Source organism: Heteronotia binoei, chromosome 2, assembly GCF_032191835.1.
Source record: "Heteronotia binoei isolate CCM8104 ecotype False Entrance Well chromosome 2, APGP_CSIRO_Hbin_v1, whole genome shotgun sequence".
In the NCBI taxonomy this organism is placed as follows: domain Eukaryota; kingdom Metazoa; phylum Chordata; class Lepidosauria; order Squamata; family Gekkonidae; genus Heteronotia; species Heteronotia binoei.
This window is the reverse complement of record NC_083224.1, coordinates 124317889-124334465: the sequence shown is the minus strand read 5'-3', so window position 1 is coordinate 124334465 and position 16577 is coordinate 124317889. Positions and strand designations below refer to the sequence as shown.

The 16577-nt window shown below is 41.0% G+C and overlaps 1 protein-coding gene across 2 annotated transcripts in view; it reads right to left on the bottom strand.

Annotated features, from left to right (window-relative positions):
* The window catches only part of LEPR (leptin receptor), a 136782-nt gene that overhangs the window by 4075 nt on the left and 116130 nt on the right, over nucleotides 1-16577 (bottom strand). For both annotated transcript variants that reach the window (XM_060231965.1, XM_060231967.1), the window contains 3 exons: nucleotides 12780-12875; nucleotides 8684-8786; nucleotides 7455-7530 (listed from right to left, as the gene is read on the bottom strand). In XM_060231965.1, coding sequence (XP_060087948.1) covers nucleotides 7455-7530; nucleotides 8684-8786; nucleotides 12780-12875 — 275 coding nt within the window. The remainder of the gene's footprint in view (nucleotides 1-7454; nucleotides 7531-8683; nucleotides 8787-12779; nucleotides 12876-16577) is intronic.

Sequence of the window (16577 nt, the reverse complement as noted above, 5' to 3'; positions counted from 1 at the left end):
TGCGTAAGAACTGCCATTTTCCTTCACAGAAAAACAGACTGATAGAAAGCATTCAAAAAACAAAATGACACCTATCTGTGTGTGAGGGCTCAATGAAAAAATGCCACAGGGAAAAAACCCACATGGAAAAATGCCCATGTGGAAATAAGTCCACATGGGGAAAAAAGCCCATATGGAAAGAAGCCCACATGGGAAAATACCATTTAAAGCACTATAGATAGTTATAATTGTGGATAACCATTCATCCCCATTTATGAGAATGAACAGGTATTACCTATATTTTATTTTGTTATTGTAGGATTAAAATATGTCATATTCACATGCAACAATTTGTTTTATCAAGTATAATTAATAATTTTGCTATGTTATTAGTATAGTAATTCATTACCATGCAAAAGTGGCACAGTGGTAAGCTGCAGAACTTCAGTCCAACTTCTGCTCATGACCTGCGTTTGATCCTGGCGGAAGCTGGGTTTAAGTAGCCGGCTCAAGGTTGACTCAGCCTTCCATCCTTCCGAGGTCAGTAAAATGAGTACCCAGCTTGCTGGGGGTAAAGTGTAGATGACTGGGGAAGGCAATGGCAAACCACCCTGTAAAACGTCTGCCATGAAAACACTGATATGATGTCACCCCTCAGTCAGAAATGACTGGTGCTTGCACAGGGGACTACCTTTACCACTATGCAAAAGTGGCCTGAATGAAGAGGGCTCTAATGCTCTTGAGTGTAAAGGTTTGGAAGGGAAAATATAGGAAATAAAAGTGACCATTTTGTTATCAGTGAACTTTATTAAGAAGAAGAAACAATGATAACAGAAATTAAATTCTATATGGAAATATTTTAATTTAATATTAAAATGCTTTAAATTTCCTAATTTACAGTTTGTCAACCTTTTTGATGTTGGTATGAAGTAATTTCTAAAGTAGTAGTATTCACAGCTTTTGAACAACTATATGGCTTAAAAATTTTCAAATAATTAATATTATTTACTTATTTTATTTAAAATTAAAACCATAAGATAACAAAACCATAAGATAACATTAAAATAAGTCAATTTCCTAGCTCAATTTCCCTTTACTTGCATTTTAACAAACACATTGTGGTACAAAAGACTACCTAATCCTAATAGTAAAAGCAACAATTGTTTAAGAACAACAACAATTATAACTCAGATATAATTCTTCATTGCAAATTATCCAGTCTCCTTAAGTAATGAAGTTTATCTTCTACCTGCTCATATTCCTGCACAGAAGTGGCAACCATGTCATGTAGTGCCTCCTATTTCCTCTTTTTCACCTCCAGGCAACCTGCCTGTACATTAGTCAACGTGAGTTTGTGACAAGTCAGGTTTCTCTGCAGTCCATCAAATATACTAATAACATAGCAAAATTCAGAGGTTCCGGAGCGCCATTCCTGTGAACTCCTGCCCAAAATGAGACCTGGTAATTAGAGTTGCCAATCCCCAGGTGGGTCAAGGGATACCCCAGTTTGGAGGCCCTCCCCCCGCTTCAGAATCATCAGAAAGCGAGGGGTGTGTGTGGGAAATGTCTCCCTATGAAGACCGATTCCCTGGGCTGGGGACCACTACCGGGCCACGGCCTGTCTGCAAGTGGGCCACAAAGCCTGGCAGCTCCCCCTACCATGGAGTTTACCTTCATCACCCCCCTACCACTGCCCTCCCTTTCTCCCCGGTGCTGCAATGCAGCGCGGCGCTCTGTCGTTTCCCTCCCTTCGATTGCGCCGAGCCGTGCTGAAACTGGGTCTTACCAGTTTCGATGGGGCCAGTGCGCCATCTAACACTTTGAAGTACACGTGAGATAATGCTTCTCCCCCCTCCTTCCTGGAACCAGAAGTGAGGGGAGAGAAGAATTCTCTCTCGCGTACTTCAAAATGTTAGATGGCGTGCTGCCCCCATCAGAACTGGTAAGGCCCAGTTTTGACTCTGCTCTTCTCAATCTGAGGGAGAGGGAGGGGGGTGATGACGGAGCACCGCGCTGCATTGCAGCGCCAGGGAGAGAGGGAAAGCAGCAGGAGGGGGGACCCGAGTCTTGTTGCACAGGGTGGGGGGCAACGGAGCTAAACTCCGGCGGGAAGCTTCTTCAGCAGGTTGCCTGCCGCTGCAGAGTCACTGCGAGGGGCGGGCAGCAAGGCTGGGTGGCACCGGGAGGGGAGGGGCAGGCACCAGGGGGGCAGCAAGGCTGCACAGCGCCACAGGGGGCAGGGGAAAATTCAGTGCCATCACCCTGCCGGCCCTGGGGCCGTGGTGGGCAGGCAGCTCTGGTGCCAGTCCCCAGTACCAAGAAGGTTGGAGACCACTGCCATAGGGTATAATGGAGAATTGATCTGCAGGTATCTGGGGCTCTAGGAGGGCTGTTTGTTGAGGTAGAGGCACCAAATTTGCAACATAGAATCTGGCACCCCTCCTCAAAATACCCTCCATATTTCAAAAAGTTTGGACCAGGGGGGTCCAATTCTATGAGACCCAAAGAAGGTGCCCAATCCTTAATTATTTCCAATAGAGGGAAGGCATTTAAAAGGTGTGCAGTCCCTTTACATGTGATGGCTAGAACTTCCTTCAAGTTAAATTATGCTAGTCACACCCTTGCTCCTGGTTCCACCCCAAAGTCTCCTGGCTCCACCCCCCAAAATCTCCAGATATTTCTTGAATTGGCCTTGGCACCCCTACTTATAATACCAGTTCATTCTCATAAATTGATGTGAATGGTTATCCACAATTATAAATCTATGGTGCTTTATGTGGTATTTTCCCATGTGGTCTTCATTTCACATGGGCTTTTTTCTGTGTGGGCTTTTTTCTTGTGAACATTTATGACCATAGGTTTTTCCTGTGAGTTTTTTTCCTGTTACTATGTGTGAGTACTGCCATTAGAAAACACTAAATTTTAAGTAATAGTAATTAATAAAGCAAATATTGGAAGAAAGCTGCTTGCAAACCCCTCCCCTATAGTTCTGTACATTTATGGCAATATGAAGATATACTGCTGTATAGATATTTAAAAGTTAAAAAAAAGGCACTTTTGGTAAAGAGAGGCACTTTCTATTTTAAAGAAGAAAATTCTATTGCTAGGATGGGAAGATGGTTTTGGAAGATATATCTTTCTTCTTATATTGATGTAAGCATTGATGTAAGCATTATATTGATATCAGCATTGAATGTTTTAAAAGCCCCAGGAAATATTCATCTCCAATTGCAAGCATGGGACCCCTTATTAATTTTTTTAATGCACTTTCCTTGGGTGGGAAAATAAATGTGGTGATGTTCAATATCATTATAAAAAAGGCAGCAAACCCATTCTTATATCATCCTATCAATATTACTTTGATTTATTTTAAAAAATAGGAAATAAATGTTGAGGGAGGGCATGGCTCGACTATGGGAGGTAAGCAGAACGAACAAAATTAAAGCATTACACATGAGAAGTAAGGGTGACTCCAAATTGGTTTGAAAAAACAGACTGAGGTAAAAGTGCTGCTCCCCAAAATTGAGAGAAAAAAAAACTGGAAAAACTGAAGGAAACCCAAAAGCCACAAAAACCGCATACAGAAATCATCAAAAAGAAATAAATCCTGGGCCTTTTGAGCCCAGAACCAATGAAAATCACTCATGATGGGGGAAAATAAACTTATGTATGCACAAGACAGACAGCAACAGGATCTCTTGAATCCTATAGGAATAACCTGTTCACAGGAACTACACTTGCACTAGGAAGGATTGTCCCCTTAACATTTCCAATGACAGCATTTAATTCAAACATAATCAATACTTTTAAAAGTTCCCTTTCTTCTAAATTCACAGATCTTTCTCAAGTGCAGAGAACAGAAGTGGGTCCTGACCCTGCTGACTTCAGCTTTTATTCTCTATATGGAAACATATGCAAGCATGGTGTTGTCATATAAAAAGTTTTTAAATGCAAGAAAAATTATTAGAAATTGACGGGGTTAGAAGGTAAATAAAGATTTCCGTAAGATGACACTAGATAATCATGGAAACAAGGGTTTAAAAATTATTTTCATTTCAGAAATAGTTTAGACATTTATAATGCTAATTTGGATATTTAAACATCTATAACATCAAATAAAAACACTGAGCAGCAAAACAGATATGTGGCCGGTTTTGCATATCTTATTGCATTAAATTCAGCACTCAGGGATATATGAATAGATTCCATTTGTCTCACAAGGAAACACATGCACTATCTAAATAGGGATATCAGACAGCTTTTATTTTTAAGGAATATTTCCTTTCTTAAAAAAAAAAAAAAACAATCTACAGAAGCATACAATATTACCTGTATGTGAAATGCACTGAATATGGAATTTTGATCTGAAAATCTTATATTGCTATCCTAAACAGAGTTACACCCATATAAGCCCATTGACTCAATGGTGCAACTCTTATAATGGTACTGTTCTTCAAATTAACATCATATTTTCTGTATTGTAGATTTCTTCCTAGAGATGTTCATTTCAACATCAGTTCCTCTGATGTTGAGGAACTAAGTAGAGTTTGTGTATCTCTCTCTGTGTTAAACAGACTTAAATAATTAATTCTTCTTGATAATTCTCTCCTTGAGATGTTCCTGCTTCAACACATCACATGTTTTTCACTGTTATCTGAGATTGTATTTAGGACACAGTTTATCTGAGACATTCATGGAATGATAAAAGGTGGTCCTTCTATTGAGTGTATAGTGTCCAGCCCCACAAGTGTACTCTTGTTGGTGATTGTTTAGAGAAGTTCACCCGTTATGTTCTAAATAATAAACACTCTCCACTGATTGAACTGAAAGACAGCTGTTCAACTGGCAAAACAAATAGAAAAAATAATTTATAAAAATATGGAAACTAGGCAAACATTGCAAAATTTAAAACATCTAAATATTAAGAAGATATTATTCCTTTTAGGGCATTTACAGTGCAACACTAAGGAAAGTTAGACCCAAGTCTATTGAAGTCAGTGGGCTTAGAAGGGGGCAAATCTTCTTGGCTTGGTACTGGAAGTTAAGGGTACTTTCAGCTGTTTTGAGGGCAGGCCCAGCACTAGGGGTTCTGGCGCCCCAAGCAGAACCCCTCCCCCCAAGGACTCTACTTGCGTGCACTTTGCATGTGTGGCCCAATGACATTACCACATGCGCTTTGTGCGAATATCAGCCACCCCCCTCCCATTTCAAAGGGAGCCAGGAAGAGGCCGTCTTCTTCTTTCTTGTGAAGAAAGGAAGAGGAGGCCTCTTCTCAGCTCCCTCTGAAGCGGGAGAGCGCCAGCAAAGGGGCAGGCTGAGTCACACGTTCTTTCTTTGAGAATGCGCGGCTCGACCTGACCCTTGCCCAGCCCTCTCTGGCTTCAAAGGGAACCATGAGGAGACCGCCTTCTTCTTTCTTTGCAAGACGCGACCTCTTCCTGGCTCCCTTTGAAGCGGGAGAGGGGCAGGCAAGGGGCAGGGTGGGCTGAGCCATGTGTTCTTTCTTTGAGAACATGCAGCTTGGCACTTACCTGGCCCTCTCCTGCTTCAGAGGGAGCTGGGCAGGCACCGTGGGGGTCAACATGAGCAGGGATGGGGAGGGGCACCCACCCCTGCGGCGAGGTGGCACCCCAGGTGGCTGCCTACCTTGCCGACACCCATGCACCGGCCCTGTTTTAGGGTTGGCAAATATAAGGCTTACATGCAAATTCAGGTCATTTCCCAGCTATCCTATGATATTCATTATCAATTAATTCCTCCCTACACCACTTGTGGCCTGCCCAGTCCTAGACCTGCAAGCCATTTCAGTTAAAGTTCATTTAAAACATTTTTTAAAAGGAGATTTCTGAGGGCAGTTAAATGAATAATGGCAAACTCTGTCTTCTACCCCATGTCCTCTTACAAAGAGCAAACCCTATCTTTTCTGAAATATGGATGTTCTCAAAATTCTATACATTTAGAATAATTTTTGACAAAATTATTTTCAACACTATCATGTATGAACGAGGATAACAGATAAATGATATGTAAATAATTCCTCTCTTCTGGATACAAATACATAATTCTTCTAATAACTCTGTATAGGAAGTCTGGGTGCTGTCACAATGGTTCAGCAGGCAGTGACCATGATCAGACTTCAAAGAATGTCCACTCTCTGTTTAAATGAAATGAAATTAAATTAAAAAGATGAGAAATAAAAATTCACTGGGAATGTAAATTAAGAGAAGATTTTCCAAAAAAAATATTCAGCAAGCATTCTTCTGATACTTAATAGCCTTCCTATGCAAATAGTCAATCCTTTGATTTAGTATTTATGTAAGGCCAAATTATGTAATTGTACACACTGTCAAAATAAGAAAAGCATAATTTAAGCTGCAGGAGCAACATTATTTTGTAATATCCCAAGACTGAAGTACAATTAATCAAAAACTGCACCAAAGTTCTATTGTAATAAACTGAGATCCAGAAGGCTGAATGCACTTGCCAAAATAAATAGTCCTGAGAGCATTCCAGGGTACCCTTGTGATCTTCTCTATTATATACAGAGCAAGAATGCATAACTTGGAGCATGTGAAGTTGGCTACTCAAATAAAGCAGAGAAGGTCTTGAAGAAGAAAACCTCTGCATTCACTGAAACTTCCCACAAGTGATCTGGGACTGGGAATTTTATAATCTGCGAATCTTAATCTGGGACTGAGTTTTATATGGGAATCTGTAGAACCCATGGCTTGATTTCACCAATGTAATAACTAATATTGGGTTGAATCCAGCACTTGTGCTTGCACAAGTGGGAATGCAAGAAAAAATCCACAGTAACCTCTTGCATTAATTCAAGCACATATACAGTTGTGTTTCTGCTTGTGTAAGATATTGTGTGGGAGGGAAAGTAGCATAGTATAGTGAGTTTGATCTCATCACACATCAGTAGCTAAGCAGGGTTGATACTTGTAAGGGAGACCACTAAGAAAGACTCTGCAGAGGAATGCAATGGCAAACTACCTCTGCTTCTCACTTGCCTTAAAAGCCCCTTGGTGGGGTCACCATAATTCACTGTAATTTGACAGAAGTTTACCCACACAAAGTATTGTGCAACCTGGGCTTTCAGGAACTGAACCTAGCAGCTTCTTCATTTCCAAAATGGTTCCCTGAGGTACAGTAGAGGGAGATGGAGATTACTGCACAAGATTGTGCATGTGTATATCACTGAGCAAATTAGAATGGAAATAAGAGATATTTCGCAAGATATTGTATAATCCCTTCTTTTTCCATTTATACATTGCTGGATTCAACCCACTTGCTGGTAGAACCCAGGTTCTTACCCCTTTATTTATAGGAGCCTCAGGCCCATGTCAAAATGTTGGTACTGTTTATTATAGGGTTTTTTTTTCTAGTTAGCAAATTAATTGCTTTAAAATTGAATTTAAACACAAAGCATTGAAATCATATAAAGAATACATCAAGATGGGAGTCCATACCTTTTGGAAATTTACTGACTGTGCCCAGGAACAATTTTTGGGGTTTGGGACATCATCCCAGAATAGTGTCTTCATTCTGAAATGTCAAAGTGTTTATATTAGTCACACTAGTGGATACTATTATTATTCCTGTTGAAGACATGTTCATTAACAGAAATTAGCTTTTATTTAACCCCTGTGACAACAGACGTAAGGTTTATTTTTTGAGGCACCATTGCATCTATAGCTGCATTTTAAGAGCCCTCCTCACAATGTTGAATTTGCATAAATTGTGTAACAGTTTGCCACAGCTGCTTTCTGACTTCTATAGAGATTGCAAGTAAAGTTGCACATTATTATTCAAACTGAGCCCTTGAGGGGAAAAAAACAATCACCTAAATAAATAAATGGAAAGTTCCTGGAAACACTCTTCTATAATAGTATTTTAAGACTATTCTAACAGGCTCTTGCAGTTATACAGTACCCACAGTTCAGTTACTTCATATATTCTCAATGCATCATGATGTTTCTTGTTTTTCTACTTGATCAGCCAGTTTGGTGTAGTGGTTAAGTGCTCGGACTCTTATCTGGGAGAACCGGGTTTGATTCCCCACTCCTCCACTTGCAGCTGCTGGAATGGCCTTGGGTCAACTATAGCTCTGGCAGAGGTTGTCCTTGAAAGGGCAGCTTCAGGGAGAGCTGTCTCAGCCCCACCCACCTCACAGGGTGTCTGTTGTGGGGGGAGAAGATATAGGCTATTGTAAGCCACTCTGAGTCTTTGATTTAGAGAGAAGGGCGGGGTATAAATCTGCAATTCTTATTATTATTTAGCAGCTTTGAGGCTGTTGTTTTTTAAAGAGATTACAGGAAAAAAAACCTGCAGGATCATGGGGGAGGTTTCTCTCCTCCCCCTATTAGAAAAAAAGGACAGAATAGAAATTTGTCCCATCTGCACACTGTTAAAACATTTGGCTGAGTGCAATGTTGTAACAGAGCAAGCCACAGGTGGGGAGTAGGGGGAAACTGCTGGAATTGCTAGGTAAATACAGAGTACAGAAACAATACTCTTATTTATTTAGAAATATTTCTATGCCGCCTATTCAGAGCCTTGTTCTGAGAAGTACCACATGTAGAACTCACTCAATCCAAACTCAGACTTGCTAGGGTCAACTGTAATAATCCTATACATTATTATAGTTAAGCTCAAAGACTTTAACTGCTTGGGAATGTATATAATAAGAAAGCTTTACCTTTGGTGCAAGATCAGAAGAGCTCCAAGCAGGAAAATGAAGCACATAATTACTAGGGGAAAAATCACATAGAAGTTCATGTGATTCTGTTTTTCAATCCCACCTGAAATTAAGAAGAAACTGTTTAAAATAGTTATAACCAGTCCAGCAAATATATCAGCACAAAAATATATGCTGTATAATTTCAGGAAGATCTATCTGAAAGTAAGTTCTATTGAGTTTAATAGGTTTTACCTTCGAGTAAGCAAGTTGGAATGCAGCCCGAGACACCACTTCCACCTCAGTTTGCAAAAACTGATCTGCCAAACCTTGTGACACTATCCCCCAAATTAAAGAAAGGTTGCATGGAGAGCAAAAGTACAAGTTTAGTTCATTTGTGAAATCAGCCATGTAATATGGTCCTGCCATTTACTCAGAAGCAAGTAATAGTGAGTTCAATAGGATGCATTCATAAATAGGCATGAACGTGTTTCCAGCCTTAACTGGGGCAGTAGTTCACACAGGATGATATCACATGAAAAATGATGGTCATCATGGTTATCCTTTGGTCTTACTAACGTAGACAGCTGCTGCTACACCAAAGCTAACTAACTTGTAAAGGTTCTACTGAAGATAGCTTCCTATTGTTGCAAATCATGATCCCATTCAATCCAAAGGATGAAACTCAAAAGATGGGATCTGAAAATCTTTTAAATAATATTCTATTTAAGACAAACATTGAATGTAGCAAACAAAGCTTTTTTTGTAGAAAAAGCCCAGCAGGAACTCATTCTTCAGGAGAACTGATCTCTGCTGCTTGGAGATCAGTTGTAATTCTGGGCAGGGCTTTTTTTGGTAGGGAAAAACCAGCAGGAAGTCATTTGCATGTTAGACCACACACCCTGACATCACCATTATTCCACACAGGCTTTTTGTAGAAATTTTTAAATTATTATTTATTTATGTCGATTTTTTTTAAATTTATTTATGTAGAAAAATCCCAGCTGCAACTCATTTGCATATTAGGCCACACCCGCTGACTCTAAGCCAGCCGGAACTTCATTCCTGGGTGTTCTTGCTCAAAAAAAGCCCTGTATTCTGATCTCCAAAATATACTGAGATTTTTCAGGATGTGTAAGCCAAAGCCCCCTCTCCATTCTATATAGACATCGTGTTTTCTGATCTAGCTGCCAGGATGCCTGAACTTCCAGTTCTCACACACTACACTCGGGCCAGCTTCCTGCCAGGCCTATGTGAGCTGTTTGGGCCTCAGTCATCAAGGCAATGCTCCCGCAGAAAGGCCTAAACTCAGCAAGAAAGACTCCCAGGCTGCCATCATGTCCAAGTCTCCAGCTCTGCGGAATACGAGATCACACAGCTGCCATGAGCTGTCCAGCTATGCGACTTTCAGCCCTCCTGATGGAAGCCATTACAAGGGCTAACAGCATCAGTGATCATCTTCCTGCATCTTTGGGACATCATGACAGCAAAGCGGGAGACCCATGTACACAATGTGCAACCTGAACATTTCCACAAAGCAATCAAGCTTATCTCCATGTGCATCCTGCCAGTCATTCTAAACTGAACATCACACAAAAGAATGTGTCAGTCAAGATGAGTCAACGACAAAGACCAAGCCCAACTTGGAGATCAACACCATTGTGTAGGTGGGTGTCACTTTAGATAACAATTCGGCCCTATATTGTCACATTAGATAAGTTTGTTCAGTTATGTTAAGTCCATTACCCCTGTTACTTTCCAAACATCACCATGGAACCGCCCCTTTTCTGAGGTCACATACCACATGTCCCAGCGTCATAGCCCACCTGACCCTTGTGTCACAGGTCATCTGACCTCACCCCCCTGAGGGTATATGGTAGTCCTTAAAGGGTCTGACCCATGGTTCCTCAGGTGTGCATCTGACAATATCCTTACCCTGCCTTCCACCCCCAGCACCTGATCAGTTTTGGATCCCCAATAGTAAGATACCCTGGCTGTGTCTTGCTCCCCCTTCCCTTTTTTGTTGGTATTGGAGCTTCAACTGAAAACTACAATAGGTAAAGTATCACCTTGTCTATGTTTTTCCTTCATGTTACCCCTATCAATTGCCTTCTAATTTTCTTAGGTCTGTATGTTGAATGAATTTATTTCCTTGTATGCTTGACTGATTTCTATAATAAAAACCATTTATATTTTACCAAACATTATCCTCATTATTTGGAGGGAAGTTCTGGAGGTCATCTCCTGTATACATAGGTTCTGTATCCCTCTGAGCCATAGTTGCCCACCACTTTAATTCCCCTGCTTCTCATTGAGAGCTATTTGGCTTACAGATATTGGTGGAGAATGTGGGCAGAACCCTGGTTGTCTGAACACACGAGTCGACGCGCGTGTCTTTAGACAACCAGACGTGGAAGAGTACTCTTCAGAAACTTTTTTGATTATACTTTGTGAGAGTGAATGAATGATGGTGATCTGTGTGAATTTCCTCTAGAGAGCATTTCTATCTTGTGGATGGGTTGCTCCCATTTCATACGATTCAGCGCTGGTCTCCTAGCCTCACCTACTGGGCCAGATACTGCCTGTATTGGGGCTGAGCCTTTTTGGTATAAAGCAAGGGGGAGACCATGTGAAGCCTTGGCCACCTCCCGTAAGCCTATTCAATGCATCTATCTTGGGTGGGAATAGAGGATAGGTCAGTTTTTTCAGGAATGGATAGGGACCCCTCCCTCTTTTTTTCGCCTCTCCTTTTGATACTCGCATGCGCACACACACACTATACATGCATCCACACACTAGTAAAAGTCCCGGAGGTTATCGCTATGGCAGGTTCTCGAGATTAGGGCAAACTGTTACAAGAGACAAGTTCTGCTATATGCAGCAGTTCTCACTATTTTTGTTTTGAGTAACTTAAAGTGTTAAGCAAGTTACCTTAGGGTCAAGGACCAGCCATACCTAACACCCTAACGTCCAAATCAGGAAAACCAACCTTGCAAGTGGATCTACCTAGCAGCCATGGCAATCATCCTCAAGAAAGCTGAAGAAGCATTGAAACTTGAGAAGTGGCTGGCTAAGAAAGGAGATAATCCCTGGGTCGCTGGGTCCTTTAAGAGCCCCGATCCATACCAACTCTTCAAAGATACCTTTCAGGAGCAATACATAAAGGCAAAGCTTAATGCTACCAAACAAGACCTCTACGCAGCATGGGGATTATTTACAGCCTTGCAGGATAGCTCTGCTGTCATTAAGCATTTGCAAGAACAGCTAGAGCGAGGGGAACAAGAGGCAGAACAACTGCATAAAAGGTTCCCTGAATTAGAGGAAATACATGAAGCAAAAATGCAAGGAAGTAATGCAGGAAAATGAGCAGCTGGAGCAGGAAAATGAGGGGTTGAGGCTAGAAATAGATCAATTTAAGCTGGAAAAGAGTACTATGACTGCCCCAGCTCAGCAAGACACATTGCTCACTTTAAAGAGGGCACAGCAACAGCTCTCTATATCTGAGAGCAAGCTGGAAGAAAGCCAAGCTCAGGTTAGCAAATTACAACATGCAGCTGAATACTCCCCCTTTTTAATTTTTTATTTCTGTGTGTCCAGGGCTTAGTATTGGCTTGCCAGGGTGCTTTAGGTAAGATTTTGTCAAGTCTTTTTGTGGTTTTTAAAAGCTCATTCTTTGCTGGAATTGGTTTGCATCAGGTTGGCAGGAATTCTGAGGATTCTCATGGTTTACATTGAGATTTTACATTGTACATAGGTTGGGCTTAGCAACAGCTTACAATAGTGCTCCTATAGGGGAGATTCTAGGGTTTTACATTTTTTTTGGGGGGGGGCTTTTTTTCCTTCCTAGGAAACAATGGAGCATTGTTCAGGGGCTCACAAAATTGGACCAACTGACTTGGTTATCTGAAGAACAAGCACCAGTAGTTCCCCTGAAATATTACCATACCAGTAACTGGGAATATGTTTTTTTTTTTGGTCCAATATATCTAGAGCTGAAGAATACCAGTTTTTGTTGCTGCTTATCCCTATGATGTACTTTCAATTTTATACTTCAGAAAGCTAAACAAGAAATTTCACTTAATGAAGCAATATATTAAACATGCCCAGAACAGGCTACCTTTGGAAAAACCCTCTGTCACTGTGGGCTTAGCGACTCCTTCAGGAATTATTGGATACACACTAAAGCGGTATTTCTCAATTAGAATGAAATTATCTGGAACAGAAAAATAACATATTTTCAGTTAGTTGTAACAAAAGAGAGATCCTTACTTTGTTCATGAAATGAAAAGAATAGAAAATCAAAAAGGATCCCAGAATCTGTTGCTTAGGGCACAGATGGGTAATCTGTGTTTTTTACAACTACCCAATATAAAACCAGCTCTTGAGGGATTTTTGATAACTACAGTATTAAGAACTGCAGTAACACACCAGAACATTTTGCCCCAGTTCTGCAAGATAGCAGGTCCGCTCCAGTGCCTAAGTGTCCCAGCCCGTTGCTAAAGTGTCTGGAACATGACAATAAACTGAGGAGTTATCAGATGAGAAACTCACACCCCCCAAAAAATTTTTTAATATAAAGTTCTATCAAGATAGCCTAAGTGAAAGTAGTTAAACCAGTAAGAAGGGCAAATGATTTAAAAACTACCTTTAGGTACCAACATTTTGTAACTTCTCAGTGATGTAGCTGCTCAAACTACTCAGATGTAGCTAAATTTAGTTCTAATTTTAGTTCTATTCTAATTTTAGTTCTGTTGTGGCCAGGGTTGGCACTTCCATTAGGCAAATTAGGCATCTGCTTAGGGTGCCACCCCCAGGGGGGACACCAAATTAGGCGCTCCCCATGTGACTTTTTAAGAGGTTTTATTAGTGCTGCCAAGCGCTAGCTAGGAGTCCCTACTCAAGATGGTGCTAAGGCTTCCCACCAGTGCCATCTTAAGTAGGGACTCCTACCTAGTGCCTGGCTGCACTGCAGATGCTTGCTCCGGCTTTTGTGCCTGCCCCCCAGCTCTGAGCAGAACATTTGCAAGGGGCATTTCTGGAGGGAACTGCAGGAAGGACTTGGAGGGGGAGGCTGTGCTGAGGTGGCCCTTGCCCACCAGCCCCTTTGCTGCGGAAAGAGGGTATGTTTTGGGAGCGGACTTATGCCCATTGGAGGCCAGGCACTGCAGCCTCCAGAGAGAGCCTCAAACAAGGACACCTTTCTTGCAGTTCTCAGACATCTGGCATTCATGTCTTGTGGCTCTCTTACATCTGAAGTTTATTCTATGTGGCTCTTACATTAAGCAAGTTTGGCAACCCCTGGGCTAGTCAGTCTAATGTTGATGGAATATATGAATCTGAGCATGGCAGCTCAGTTGAGAGTCTCTGGGTAAAAATAAAAGGAGTAAGAAATAACAGTGATATTATTGTGGGGGTCTGCTATAGACCACCAAAGCAGGCAGAGGACTTGGATGAGATACTCCTACAACAGATTGCAAAGTTCTTCAAGAGAATGGATACAGTGATCATGGGAGATTTCAATTACCCGGACATCTGTTGGAAGTCCAACTCTGCTAAAAATGAAGGGTCAAATAGATTCCTGACAACTTCCTTTTCCAGAAAGTGAAGAAGAAAACAAGGGAATTTGCTATCTTGGCTTTGATTCTCACCAACAAGGAAGAATTGATTGAAGAAGTGGAAATAGTGGGAACCCTGGGCAGTAGTAACCATGTGGATTTTGGAATTTACAGTCTTAGGGAAGGGAAAAGCTATACGTAGTCAGACTTACAGGTTGGATTTTAGAAAGGCAAACTTTGATAAACTTAGAACTATGCTGAGTAAAATCCCATGGTCAGAAATACTTAGGAAGAAGGGAGTTCAAGAGGGGTGGGAGCTTCTTAGAAGTGAAATACTGAAAGCGCAATCACAGACGATTCCTATGAGAAGAAAAAATGAAAAGGCCTGAAGAAGCTGAGTTGGCTCTATAAACAGCTCTCTAAAGACTTGAGAAATAAAAAAGACTCCTTTAGGAATTGGAAGGAAGGCCTTATACCCAAGAATGAATATAAACAAATCATTAGTGCTTGTAGAGAAGAAGTTAGGAAAGCTAAAGCTCAGTATGAGCTTAGGCTGGCCAAAGTTGCTAAAAACAACAAAAAAGGGCTCTTTTCTTATGTTCAGAGTAAGAAAAAGAGCAAGGACATGGTAGGCCCATTGTGAGGGCAAGAAAGTGAAATTGTAACAGGTAATGAAGAGAGGGCCGAACTGCTCAATTCCTACTTTTCCTCAGTCTTCTCTTCTGAGGGAAATGGTGCTCAACATGGCAAAAACAGAACATATAAGGACGGTATGAAGTTCCAACCTAGGATCAGCATAGTAGTAGTACATAAACACCTAGTTTCTTTAAATGAAACTAAGTCCTCAGGGCCAGATGAACTGCATCCAAGGGTTCTAAAAGAGCTTGCAGATGTAATTTCTGAGCCTCTGGCTATTATTTTTGAGAATTCTTGGAGAACAGGAGAGGTGTTGGAAGATTGGAGACGGGTGAATGTTGTCCCCATCTTCAAGAAGGGGGAAAAGGAGGATCTGGGTAACTACCAACCCATCAGCTTGACATCTATACCTGGAAAAGTTTTAAAACAAATCATCAAACAGTCAGTCCTGGAACATTTAGAAAGGATAGCTGTGATTACAAAGAGCCAGCATGGGTTTCTCAAGAACAAGTCATGTCAGACTAACCTGATCTCTTTTTTTGAGAAAGTGACTGCCTTGCTGGGTTAGGGGAATGCTGTAAACCTAGTTTTTCTTGTTTTCAGTAAGGCTTTTGATAAGGTTCCACATACTTTCCTTCTTGACAAGTTGCTAAAATGTGGTTTGGATCCTGTTACAGTTAGATGGATCTGTAACTGGTTGACAGATCGCACCCAAAGAGTGCTTGTGAATGGTTCCTCATCCTCTTGGAGAGGAATGACAAGTGGAGTGCCTCAAGGATCTGTCCTGGGGCCTGTATTGTTCAACATCTTTATAAATTATTTGGATGAAAGAACAGAGGGGATGCTTATTAAATTTGCTGATGATACTAAATTGGGAGGGGTTGCAAATACAGTAGAAGACAGATACAGGATGACCTTGACAGGCGTGAAAACTGGGCTATAACCAATAAAATAAATTTTAACAGGGAGAAATGTAAAGTTATGCATTTAGGTAGGAAAAAAACAATGCATGGTTATAGGATAGGGGAGACTTGTCTTAGTAGTAGTATTTGCAAAAAGGATTTAGGGGTCTTAGTGGCCCCCTAAAGTTATGCTTTTGCTTTTATACTAAATGGCTCTCAATGTCATTTTGATCCAACGATTCATCAAACTGTTTGGGATATAGAATTGAATTCCAAGCAGAAACCCCTAACACTTAGTACAGGGCTTACTGTAAACTTCAGGAGGATTGGATACATTAGGGGGTGTGGTCTAATATGCAAATGAGTTCTTACTACAAAAAAAGCCCTGATCAGTATTAAGTCCAATGCTTTTTAACTTGCTCATTAATTATTTGGAGTTGGGAGTAAGCAGTCAAGTGTTTATGTTTGCAGATGGCATTAAGCTTTAAAGGGCAGTTAGAACAAGGGTGTAGGGGTGTGCATTCGGTAAAGATAAAGTGTGAAAAAACCAACAAAAAAAGTCCTTTTCAGCAATTTTAGGATTTTATAAAGCCGAGTCAGATTCTCTGACCTAGCAGCCAAATTAAGAATATCAGAAAAAAAGCCAAAAAAAAAAATCAGCTCTCCCCCAACCCAGGAATCAGGAGAATGGCAGGGGGAAGGGGAGAAGAATACTCCTCTTCCTTGCATACTTTAGGAGAATCTTTCATCTTCTTTTGTCTCTACAATTAGAATCAGTTAAGAGGTCTGAAGATTCTGAATGTGTTCCTCAAGGCTTGAACA